Here is a 12,147-nt window from a genome sequence, read left to right as displayed (position 1 = left end):
CTTATTTCTTGTGACTTCAACTGTGTTAAAAAAATAACTTATTAGACTATGAAAAGTGATGTACGGAAAGAGACATATCGTGTGTTACCATTGAAACTTACAAATTAAATTATTGTGAAGTTAAAATTGTGAAAACGACTGCTCGAAGACTGCCCTCTCTGTGCTTACATATTTATATTATAATATTAAATATTTTAAATTATGGTAAATTCTAGTTAAATTATGTTGGAATGGATTATATTTTTGCTACATTTAAAATTAAGAAGTCAATTTGTTGACAATATTTCTAATTTAGGTTGTATTTTATTTGCATAAGTTCTATGATCAAAATTAGCACAAAAACATAATAATTGTAAATCAGGTACTCAGGTTGTGATGACAAAACTTTTTTTTTAATTTCCCATGTCACAAGTTTTTCGTACTTTGACTTTACATATAGACAAACAAAACTTGTTCAGAATTATGCATTTGATTTGATGTTTTTGCTTCTAATATTCAAAATAAATCTATATTTCTTATCTATCATTCAGGTGTTGGGTGAGTTTAAGTTAATATTATTAAAGATCTTGTTTAGACAAGCCAAAGAAGGTGAAATTTATAAATAACCATTGTTTGTGTAAATATATTTTTTTTAGATGGGTTTCCATTAATGATGTAAATAATTATGAAAAAGTGCAATTTAGTTCATTATATATTAGTGTTAAAGTTGTTATAAAGGGAGGCCAATTTAATTGGAAGGTTTTAGATCAGGGATTCCCAAAGGGGTCTCTTGGGGTCGATAACGAACTTAAAGCATCGCTAATTCTCACTCTGTCTTCTATTGACCTAAGTCAGAATGAAAAATAATAATAATAACTATAATTGTATTTCTTATGTTATGATGTTAAAAGTAGATAATTTGACCATGGGGAGTCTGTGGTAACGGTTCATTTTGGAAAAGGGGGTCACTTGTCCAAAATAGTTTGGGGATCCCTGTTTTAGATGTTGTTATATATTAAATAGCAATGTCCTCTTTGTAAATATTTCATTATGTTTAAACTTCCAAGCGAGTTGTGAATATAAAAGAAATATTAAAATTAAAATATTATTTTCTTTTTATTAAGAAAACTATGTTTCATTATGTTGTCAATTTTTATTTATTTCATGAAATGTTATAAGTTTTTTATTACATATTGTTTAATTATGAAAATTGTGGCAAAACATTTCGACATTGAATAGAACAAAATGTTAATAGATATGTCTAGAGTGTACTAAATAGCACAAGGTTTCATCCCAGCTGGTATAGTAGTTTTCAAATATCTTGGTTGTTTAGTAGAATGCAGAGAGAGGTTGGATGACCTTAGGCCGCCAAGACATTTGAAAGGAATTGTAAAAAATTGGAATATAGACAGTTTTCTTAGAAAGATATGTTTTGCAAATGAAACTGTGGGTTTCCTCTGCAGAAATAATTGTACCAAAAATATATTGTCTTTTCTTCTGATTCTCTATGACAAAAACAAAATAATATTGTGCAGGTATTTTAGATTTGTCTTTGGTTACATATTTTGTTTCATGTTTATATAATGGGCTTATTTGTCAAAGTTTGGTTTGGCTTTTTAATTGTGGCAATGAAATTTTAATGTTCACACATCACATAAATCTAAAAATTGTGAGCTCTATTGTTACGTATTTCATTAAGTATTTTGTATATAATAAAATGTTTGTATAGGTGACACTATTTTTGCAGTGGCCATGTACAAAATGATTAATATAGCTTAAGTTTTTACACGTGTTTAGTCGGTAAGTCGAGTGCCATTCCACAGGCACTACCTATTCTAATCCGTTGTTCAATAATTTAATAAAAACAAGAAAATATGTTGTAATTTTCTTTTTAACTCACTGAAATTCCAAAGAGTTATAACCAGATTATAAGAAAAAAAATTGCAGTAAATATTAACAAGTTCGGAGCCGTTTTATAATAAACTCTCATACAAAAACATCCATGAAGAAGACAAAATCTATGGTATTTCCAGAAAATCTACGTATTTTTTGTGATCCTGTTACTGGCTAAATTACCGTATTGTTAAACAGCTTTTGCCAGCGACTCCGTTCGTGCGGTATAATAAAAACAGTATGAGTTATTTGAGACTATGGTAAACGTACATATTTCTAGAATGTTATGTCACCTATGTGTACCGTATTCTACGTTTGTTCCAAATTTAATCGAGTTCCGTTTATCGGTTCTGTGCATACGTAAGAACAAATATTTTTAACAGTAGATCCCGAGACACCAATATATTACGTACTCGAAACGTTCGGGTCTACCGGTGAAAAACACCGACCACTCAGAAGACTGGCGTGAAATGAAAGAAATTCCGCGTTTCGTCTGATAAATGAGCGTGCCGCTGGTCTAATTTTGGTCCAAGTTTCCTGCCTACCCTTTTCTTATAAGGAAATGATGGGAAGGGTAAGTGGATATGGCGGAGGAAATATCCTCTTTCTGTGCGTTCCCTACTCCGATAACTAAAGAAAGGCAACGCAACTGCAATTGCAGATATATGCGGGTTGCATAACGATGTATTCCTTCACCATAAGAACGTCAGATAAATGTTCAAATGTAAATAGAAAACACTGGCATATGGCGGGATTTGAACTCAGAACCTGCACATTATAAATCAAGTGCTTAACCCCTGACCTACCGACGCCACCTTATAATATGGAAAAACAAAATTATATTCACCCATGTTACCACCCAATTTATAATATTATTAAGTATAATAAGATGTTGGGTAATTTTAATTATTGTAGGTCCCAAATAAACATTCCACCACATTCAAATTCGATTTTGCAATATCTTTGGTACTGATGTTTCGGCAGGTTAACTGATATCAAACATTTTTATACTCTGCGCTGCATCATTGATGTTTGTTTTATTTATCTATTAACTTTATATTCTCTGTGGCTATCGCTTGGAACCACAGAGCATCCATCAAACTATTGAATTTGATTGAATTTACAACATATTTGTATTTTGTTACTTGAATGTTAATCAATTTTAGTGATAAAAGTTTGCTTTAAGCTGGATTTATTATGGCTCTGTGTTGTGCAAGTAAGTTTTAAATTTCTCTTGAACACGGCGTTATAAGTCCGCAAACAAATAGTGGTAAAATCATGCCGGGTAAACCTTCAAAAGTTTATGCCTTGGCTTGTTTTCCTTTTGAATAAATATAGTTTTAGAGATTAACATTGCGTGATTTAATTATTTTATAATCTTTAAGGGAATAAGGGTTATATGGTTGTAAGGAATTATTGCGTTGTATTGAAGGAAAATTCTAACCTATTTGTACCAAATTTTAGTATCAAATGAAGTGCCAGAAGTTCCAGTTGTTTCTCCATCTTCGGGGGCAGTGTTCGAGAAACGTATCATAGAAAAATATATCATTGAAAATGGTGTGGATCCAATTAGCGGGAAAGAGTTAAAAGTGGAAGATCTTATTGAAATTAAAAGTAAGTTTTATAACAGGCTTAGAACTGTACATCTGGTTGTTGCCCAATGTGTTATGATATACAATATACAAAATGTGGGATAAAATTATTATGGATATCCTCAATGTAAATTTTTTTACCTTACATTACATTTTACAACAATGATATTGAAACATATACAAATATTTGTAGCCCCACCGATAGTAAAGCCAAAGCCCCCAAGTGCCACATCAATCCCTGCCACATTGAAGAGCATGCAGGATGAGTGGGATGCTCTTATGCTGCACACCTTTACACAGCGCCAGCAACTGCAGACTGCTAGACAGGTAAGCTTATTAAAAAAAATGTATTAGTCCTTATGACAGCAGAATAATTTACAGCTATAAGGTATATAATACCTCACATATGAAATTCTAATAATTTTTATGCTATTTTGAAGAATGAATTTTGCATTGAATTTATGGGTTGTACAGTAGACATCAAGAACTGTGCCCTTAGCTGGTAGTTTTCTTAAAGACAAGGTTAATGCTAAGATCATTACAGTTGCTATAGATATCCCAGATGGAACAAATAATAATTATTGCTTTAAAGAAATTTGCAATGTCATTGCTAATACATATTCAGTTATGAAAGTGAAATAATATAAATATTAAATATGCAGGAGCTGAGCCACGCGCTGTACCAGCACGATGCGGCTTGCCGGGTGATCGCTCGTCTCACCAAGGAAGTGACGGCGGCGCGAGAAGCCCTCGCAACGCTTAAGCCACAAGTAGCCGTCGTCACTCCGCAGCCCACACATGCGGTAAATTATACAGATATCACTAGAATAACAGTGTCAGGACATTTTGTCTTATTTATTAGTGGTCTCAACCACTATACTTTTAACACAAGAAATTTCAGGAAATGAGATTAAAGGGAAAATAGAGACTTGTGTCAAAAAATTATATTTCATACCAGTTTTGAATTGAATTTATATTTGTTTGCAGGTGGAAGCTGGTGCAGCGGGTGCGGCTGGCGCTGGAGGCGGCGCGGCGGCGTTGGGCATGTCGGGCGAGGTGGTGGCGCGGCTGCAGGAGCGCGCCACTGCACTCACGCAGGAGCGCAAGCGGCGCGGCCGCACTGTGCCCGAGGGCCTGCTGCCCCCAGACCAGATACGCGCCTTCCTCACGCTCGCTTCGCATCCCGTGAGTTCACTTGACCATCTGGTTAAAATAATATGTTGAGAGAATTTGTTAATTGAGAATATCTGGGTATTATTTTAAAAACCAAAAATGTTAACATTGTTTTAGTTTTTTTGAAAACTGACCTATCTGTGTCTATGCTACATGAATGAACCATTTAGCTATTAATATTCTATAACTGTTATAACATAGCTAATGAATGAGATTTCCCTAAGGGTCTCCACTCTGCGAGCGTGCCGGGCATCCTGGCGTTGGACATCAACCCGTCGGATCAGAGCCGGCTGCTGACGGGCGGCAACGACCGCAACGCCACAGTCTTCAACAAGGACACGGAGCAGGTGGTGGCCATTCTCAAGGGGCACACCAAGAAGGTGACGCGAGTCATCTACCACCCCGACGAAGACACCGTCATCACCGCCTCGCCCGACCACACCATACGCGTCTGGAATGTGCCCACGTACGTTTTTACTTGTCATTGTTTACAGAGAATTAGCTTTTTAATAATTCAGTTGAAACATTGTTGTATTTGAATTTGATGGCAGATCTCAAACATCTGTGATCCTGCGGTCTCACGACGGGCCGGTGACGGGGCTGTCTCTGCACCCCACCGGCGACTACGTTCTGTCCACCTCCACCGACCAGCACTGGGCGTTCTCAGACATCCGCACCGGCGCCCTGCTCACCAAGGTGAGCGACTCCTCCGGCGTCAGCCTCACCACTGCGCAGTTCCACCCCGACGGCCTCATCTTCGGCACGGGAACTGAGAACTCGCAGGTCAAGATTTGGGACCTGAAGGAGCAGAGCAACGTGGCCAACTTCCCCGGCCACGTGGGCCCAGTCACCTCGATCTCGTTCTCCGAGAACGGCTACTACCTGGCGACGGCGGCGGAGGACGCTTGCGTCAAGCTGTGGGATCTGCGCAAGCTGAAGAACTTCAAGACGATACAGCTGGAGGAGGGGTATGTGATCAAGGAGCTGTGCTTCGATCAGAGCGGCACATACCTGGCCATTGCGGGCAGCGACGTGCGCGTCTACCTCTGCCGCCAGTGGCAGGAGCTGAAGGTGTTCAACGACCACACCGCCTCCGCCACCGGCGTGCGCTTCGGCCGCAACGCGCAGTACCTCGCCTCCACCAGCATGGACCGCACGCTCAAACTCTACGGCCTCGAGTGATACTTCACATACATCACAGGACAACAGGTTAAAGTTATGGGACTTTATGACAGCGTGTTGTTATAACCTAAATATGTTCTTTTATAACTAAAAATCTCATATCACAGTCATTGGTATGAAGAGGCACAGATATATGTCTAAAGTTAACATTTTATGAACCCAATTTTCATCAGAGCTGATTTGGACCAATGTGGCAAAATGTGAGGCCAGAGTATATATTTTTAAGGATTATCATTGAACTTTTTTTTACCTTAGTTAAATATTTTCGTAGTGTAAGTAACCCTTTTTTAAACATTGGAATAAAAACTTATTTGCAAATGTATACAAGATCCACAGACATTACATCCTTTATTATTATTCAAAGTAATGTAAATTCCTTTTTCCTTGACTTTCCCCACAGTGTAATATAAATAAAGGAAAGTAAACCAATGTTTTTTTTTTATTATCACTTGTAGCCATAGAGAATTGAGAAATATAAAGACAAACAACTTGCAGTACAATTGTTTATTTTAAATAATTTACAATAAAACATTTAAATATATACACATAGATTACATAAGCATTTTAACATAAAACTCTATCTACCGAATTAAAAATTAACCATGGTCTTTTTGCTTGACAAGGAATTGTTGCGACGTTGACGTGTGACAGCTGTTCCCGCCAACGCGCAACATAACCTCCAAATATCACAAACATCCTTCACTTTTTTACATTAGAATCAAACTAAAGCTAATAGAATATTTTTTTTTAAAACTAACAAAGCAGAATTTTTCAGCCAGATAATTTATAGTAAAACCAAGAATTAATAAACAATATTTACAATGCCAATACGACTTTCATTGTGGCATTGGATGTGACAGATTCATAAATCAATGGCTCCTACGTAAGTTATCTAATGTTTAGAACACAAATTTTGCAAAATTAAGTTTAAGCATTTACAAAAATAATTACGATAAAGATGAAACCATAATTATCTACAGTTATTCATCTTTGTATTGTTAAATTAGTTTTTGTCAAGTTTAGAAAACAAGAGGTAGGTAAGTCACAAAATCATGACTTCCTATAAGTCTACGTAGGAGGCATCAAAATATTAGACATTTACGAAAAAAAAGATGTTTTCAAAATTGATAATTATTTAGTACAGAAAATATGTGACCATATTTAGATAGTACTAAAAAAAAAAAACAGAAAAGGCATTTTCCTTTGAAAATAACTGAAGAGAAAGAATGATAGGCAAAATATCCTTTTAAACATAACCATTATGTTGATACACATTAATTTACACAAAATACCTAGTTCTTAACATAGCAAAAATGAAGTTTTTTGTTATTCACTCAAATTTATTTTCGAATACATACATAATATACCACATTCAAGCTCTCGTCTGGTTAAGACTGAAAAAGTCTGTAATAAAGTTCAAAGAAAAACGTTTATTCATTTAAAAAAAATGTTGAAACATCGAATTTAAGTTAAATTCGATGTTGTTTTGAAGTGACAGTAGAATTAGTTTTTAATAATTTATGTGAGCTTTGTGACGATGATTTTGCTTTCTTACACTGTTTTAAAATATATTTTTATTAAATTGATGCGCATTGAGCACATACGACAAAGATAGTACGGCTTCGGCATGTTAACTATGTATTCAAATATTACAATAAAATGCAATTTGTATTATTACACCATAAACCTAGCGCATTTAAAACCTGTCGCGATATTCAAAAATTAAATTTAGGAATCAAGTGATGTTAGAGGATAAGTCCTCTGAGGAGACGCACGCGGTGTTGTGGCGGGAGTGAGTCGCGCGGGTCATGCGAATATCAACCACAACACGAAGAGGATGGCCACCCACAGGAAGATCTTGGACAGGAACTGCTCCTCGTCGTACTGCGCTGTGCCGCGCGGCGCTGCAACACAAGAGTACTATATTACAAATAACTAACTAACTAGGGTGACGCAGAGACCCAAAGTGGGCCTTGGCCTTCGACAACAAATACAAATATTACAAATAATAATCAAAATGGCCGACACCTGTGTTGACAGTTGACATCTTACTACAGTTGTAAATACAATTTCAAGGTTAATCTTATTAAATTTATTTTTCGTTGTGTTATTAATTGTTGCATTATAAGCGATGAAGATCCAACATAAACTTTAGCCGGAATAATCGCGATGTTCGAAACAGAGCGAGTTTATTACGAAAGTAATTCGAACGCTAAAATATCGAGTGCGGCAAAAGCTGCTTGTGCTTTACTGAACGTGTGATGAGTATACAGTTTTTGTAAGTTATAAAAAATACAAGTACGCAAGCAAAGTCATGTGCGGTACATGTAAGTTCTTATCCCTAAGTTGCCTACGAATTATTTAATGTCAGTGAATCGAAGTTTTTTTTTGTGTGGCGTCTTCGCATTTTTTTTTTCGTTTCGGATAAACTGAAAAATGCGAGAATCTATTTTTTATACAATTTTAAATGCTTTTATCAACAACTCTTATTCTTAAAATGAGATTGTTAATACGTAGAATTTGAACCCATAGTCCGTAACGCATTCATGAGCTACCGTTTACCAAAATTAAAATATTTTCACAATTTGCAGATATTGCTTTAAACTTTTGAGACTAAAAAGGTATATTTATGTGCAACTTGTTTACGAGATGATTTTGTAACGGTATTCTGTTCGTACCGGTTCCGGCTGCGGCGCACTACGCTACGCACACAGGCACAAAAAAAAATTTATAAAGATCATAATTTATTGATAATGACAGCTAAGTGAACCAAATCAAAATGTATTATATCTGTAAGTCTTATGAGATCACATAAGACGACTTAACAAATATAATTCAGTCACTCTTCATCCTCTGTCTCTTAAACAAGCAGGCAACATCTGGAACCTTTTAATTTATAGCTAGATCTCTATGTACAGCTTCAGCGATTTAAGGTTATCGCGTATATTGTAAATGTGAAAGTTTAGATGGATGGATCTTGATGAAATTTGGAATAGAAATAGAACATAGTCTTTAAGAACCAATGGACTACTTATTAATTTTTTTTAATTTTTCGCGGAGTTGCGGGCAACAGCTAGTATGTACTTTAACAAAGTATTTAAAGCATCCATTTGTCAACAATGATAATATAAGTTTGGACCTGCGCTGGGCCGCGGGTCGCCGAAGTTGAATGTGGAGGTGAAGACGCCGAAGGGGAAGGCGCCGATGCCAAAGGACATGTGGAAGCCCTCGCCGAAGCCGAAGCCTGGGAAGCCGCCCGCGCTCTCGGGCTCCGAGCGCTGCCCCGCCGGCCGCGGCGGCACCTGCGCAGTGCACACAGCGTATATAACATACGTACTAAACAATTACGGTATTATTAATAACTGTATCCGACAAATGTACTAGTTTTCGTTCAGATATTATGTTCGTAGAAGCAAAAGAAGTATGCCACCGAGGACCAAGTTAAGGAAAAAACACTATAACCTGTGCGTTCTTTGGTTTAGCCTAAAAAACATAAAGCCTAAAGATGGAAAACTTGGCAGAGCATACCCCAGATGCTCAGATTTACGTCATACCTCTTTTGTACGATAGTTTATGATAAATCATATATTTTACGATAAGTTATCAAGGCTACAAACACTCAAATTTCTGTGAGCCAAATCAATGTTACAATTAAATTTTTTATATATAAATTCATAATACCTATACATGTATTATAGTTATCAGACATTGGACCGCCAAGATATTTGTAAAGAGTACATTTTTATAATAGTTTGCTATAGTAGATTGTTTTAAGACCAATTCACTATGTTTTTTTGAATAAAAACAAAGATAAAACACATCACATGATTATAATAAAAAAAAAAAACTGAAGTGCCTCATCCACATGTATATTCAGTGGCCATTCATCTTTGATTCAATTAAATATTTAGATGTTAAGTATGAGGAATAAATAAACAATGTAAACAATCAAAATGTCCGTAAACAATGTCAATACACCTGGCATGACAAAGAGACAATAGGATATGGTAATACATTATTTTACTAGCAAAAGGCGAGAGATCATCGAACTGTTGAGGTCGACATGCAAATGTTATATGTCCCTGGTAACATAGCTAACTAATAAACGGTATCCACAAATTGCTAACACAAGCTACAATCATCAAAGAAGTAATTCCCTGATTCATTGAATGGTCTATTGTATTAATGTAAAGAATAGTAAGTTTATTCTCTTACGAAAAGGTTTTTTTATAATTCCAAACTGCTTTATTTATACCAGATTTATTGTCCTCATAAATAATCATTGTCAGTCGACCTTTTGGAGATAACAGAACATCAATATACAATTTTTTTTATGTTTAATATTTAAAATACAAAGGTATGATTTACAATGTCCTTGTAAGTTGAGGATAAACATGCATATTTCATTGAATGTTGTATACCTAATTCATTAATATTACTTATCACTTGCTTAGTTACTTAGGTTTTAAGGTCTGTACTATTATTATTATTAAACGATCGGTCGGTTCAACTGTAAGTTAAACAGTCACTAAGTGTTAATTTCTTATACTAAATCTACATTAAGAATCTCCTTAATTATTAAATTATTCTATGTTTTAACCTTATTTCTGGGGTCCTCCTGCTTGGTGTTCCCCCGACCATAGAGGGGTATGACTTTGTCCCTGCTTATTGCAGCCTTACACACGGGGCACACCTGCCGGCTCGGCCGCGTCTCCAACCACTGGTGCAGGCAGGGCCAGCTGCATGAAACAAAATTATTATAACACCGGGTATTGCAAATTCAAGGATCTTACAATATTACTGTCCATTAAAGACATGTAAAAAGTGTGAGAATACATGTTTTTTATATTTCTTTTACATCCACCCCCCCACTAGCCAAATCCAATTCTACCAATTCTTTTGTTATTGGAAAACTAACTGTCACTGGCAACTGCATGGAATAAAAAAAAATTAGTAGTCTATGTGTTCTGTCAGACAATGCTCTATATCTATATGAAATTTAACTTGAGCCATTTTGGAGATAACTTTTAACATACATTCATCCATCCGTACATATAAACATTTAGTAAGAAGTAAGACGATTGAATTGGGAAAAGGACTAAAATTAGCCTCAACAATGACAACAGTACTGTGTGTGTGAAAATAGATGGTATAGTAAAGGTAAATTGAGGTATCATTGTAAATAAATACAGAGCTATCAATATTATTGTGAGTAATCAGATTGTGTCTTCAAAATACAATGCTGCAGTCCTGTATAAAGTCCTCTATTATTTCATAGTATTGTTCTTTGCTGCAACAAGACACAAAATGTCATCATTTTAATGAAAAGGTTCTAATGAAGTTTAAATGTAATTAAACAAGTTGAATAAACATGTTTCGGATAAATTTTCAAGCAAACATAGAAATAGTTAGCAAGTAACTCATGCAACATTTAGTAACCAATGCTTTTTACTTATAAACATTAATCCTTTTAATAACAAGAAGATTCATTGATGTGTGAACAACTTTTGTGTTAGGTAGGAAAAATGATATGGCCCAACTTATGAAGTAAAATAATCAAAAATTTCATAACTTTGTTTGTTATTGAACAAGTGTAAAGAAAACCTGTTTGTGTGTGTATCATAAACACTATACTTATTGATTATATTACAAAATACTTATTTATCTTCCTACCAAAATAGGTGTCCGCACATGCTGACCACGGCATCCCGAGCTGTATCCAAGCAGATATTACACTCCAGCATTCGTTCATCCCGTTTGTCATCCTCGCTGCCGTCTCCGCCGGGCGCCGACGCACTGGCCTGCGCTTCACTCGTCTCAGCCATTTCAACAAACTATTTGAACTGCTTATTGCGTCACGCAATTATTTTATACAGCACTAACAAATCACAATTTAAGATATCCCTGTAATGTTAAGTGATTGTGTAAACGCACTTTGCTTAAAATTTGTTTAGTCTTTGCAACAATGACTGTAAACACTAGAATTCACTACAAAAATTTAACTGTAAAACAAACTAAAACTAATTGTTGAATTAACTCAAAAACAACTGGATCACATCCCCTTTCACGTATTTTAATTGCAACTTGACGACTATCTGTCAATGTTACCGTAGATTATAGAATAGTGCCGAATCATCGCACATCGCATTCGTTTTTTTAGCCACGTTGCAAAATACATATGTTTTTTTGTAGCTATTCCCAATTCTTAACATATGCTTATATAGACCAAATTGACATCATTTTTTGTATGGATGTATACTGGATATAATGCCTCTTTAAATGTATATGACATCCATACATACACCATCGAATTCAACATTCTGTAAAA

At 35.5% G+C, this 12,147-nt stretch overlaps 2 protein-coding genes across 2 annotated transcripts; one reads left to right on the top strand and one right to left on the bottom strand.

The window, feature by feature from the left end:
• Positions 1-2,949: 2,949 nt before the first annotated feature.
• Positions 2,950-6,213, top strand: LOC106718989 (pre-mRNA-processing factor 19). The gene is made up of 7 exons (XM_014513216.2): positions 2,950-3,088; positions 3,337-3,486; positions 3,658-3,791; positions 4,127-4,267; positions 4,452-4,649; positions 4,862-5,103; positions 5,189-6,213. Exons 1-7 carry the CDS (start codon positions 3,070-3,072, stop codon positions 5,817-5,819), a joined length of 1,515 nt encoding a protein of 504 aa, XP_014368702.1. The 5' UTR covers positions 2,950-3,069; the 3' UTR covers positions 5,820-6,213.
• Positions 6,214-7,282: 1,069 nt separating this feature from the next.
• LOC106719004 (E3 ubiquitin-protein ligase RNF185) lies at positions 7,283-11,950 on the bottom strand. Its single transcript, XM_014513234.2, has 4 exons — positions 11,493-11,950; positions 10,420-10,558; positions 8,959-9,121; positions 7,283-7,723 (listed from the first exon to the last, which is right to left on the bottom strand). Exons 1-4 carry the CDS (start codon positions 11,642-11,644, stop codon positions 7,626-7,628), a joined length of 552 nt encoding a protein of 183 aa, XP_014368720.1. The 5' UTR covers positions 11,645-11,950; the 3' UTR covers positions 7,283-7,625.
• Between the last annotated feature and the right edge of the window lie 197 nt (positions 11,951-12,147).

The sequence above is a fragment of the Papilio machaon genome, chromosome 4, assembly GCF_912999745.1.
Source record: "Papilio machaon chromosome 4, ilPapMach1.1, whole genome shotgun sequence".
NCBI lineage: Eukaryota > Metazoa > Arthropoda > Insecta > Lepidoptera > Papilionidae > Papilio > Papilio machaon.
Note: the sequence above shows the minus strand (reverse complement) of the source record. Positions and strands in the feature narration are given on the sequence as shown.

Bases quoted from the DNA above. Each gene is read 5' to 3' on its own strand.
- LOC106718989 (XM_014513216.2), top strand. The intron at 4,268-4,451 runs GTAAATTATACA...ATTTGTTTGCAG, and splicing joins CTCCGCAGCCCACACATGCG to GTGGAAGCTGGTGCAGCGGG. The intron at 5,104-5,188 runs GTACGTTTTTAC...ATTTGATGGCAG, and splicing joins CGCGTCTGGAATGTGCCCAC to ATCTCAAACATCTGTGATCC.
- LOC106719004 (XM_014513234.2), bottom strand. From the start codon at position 11,644: ATGGCTGAGACGAGTGAAGCGCAGGCCAGTGCGTCGGCGCCCGGCGGA. The intron at 10,559-11,492 runs GTAGGAAGATAA...TGTTTCATGCAG, and splicing joins ATGTGCGGACACCTATTTTG to CTGGCCCTGCCTGCACCAGT. The intron at 9,122-10,419 runs GTTAAAACATAG...TGCACTGCGCAG, and splicing joins AGGAGGACCCCAGAAATAAG to GTGCCGCCGCGGCCGGCGGG.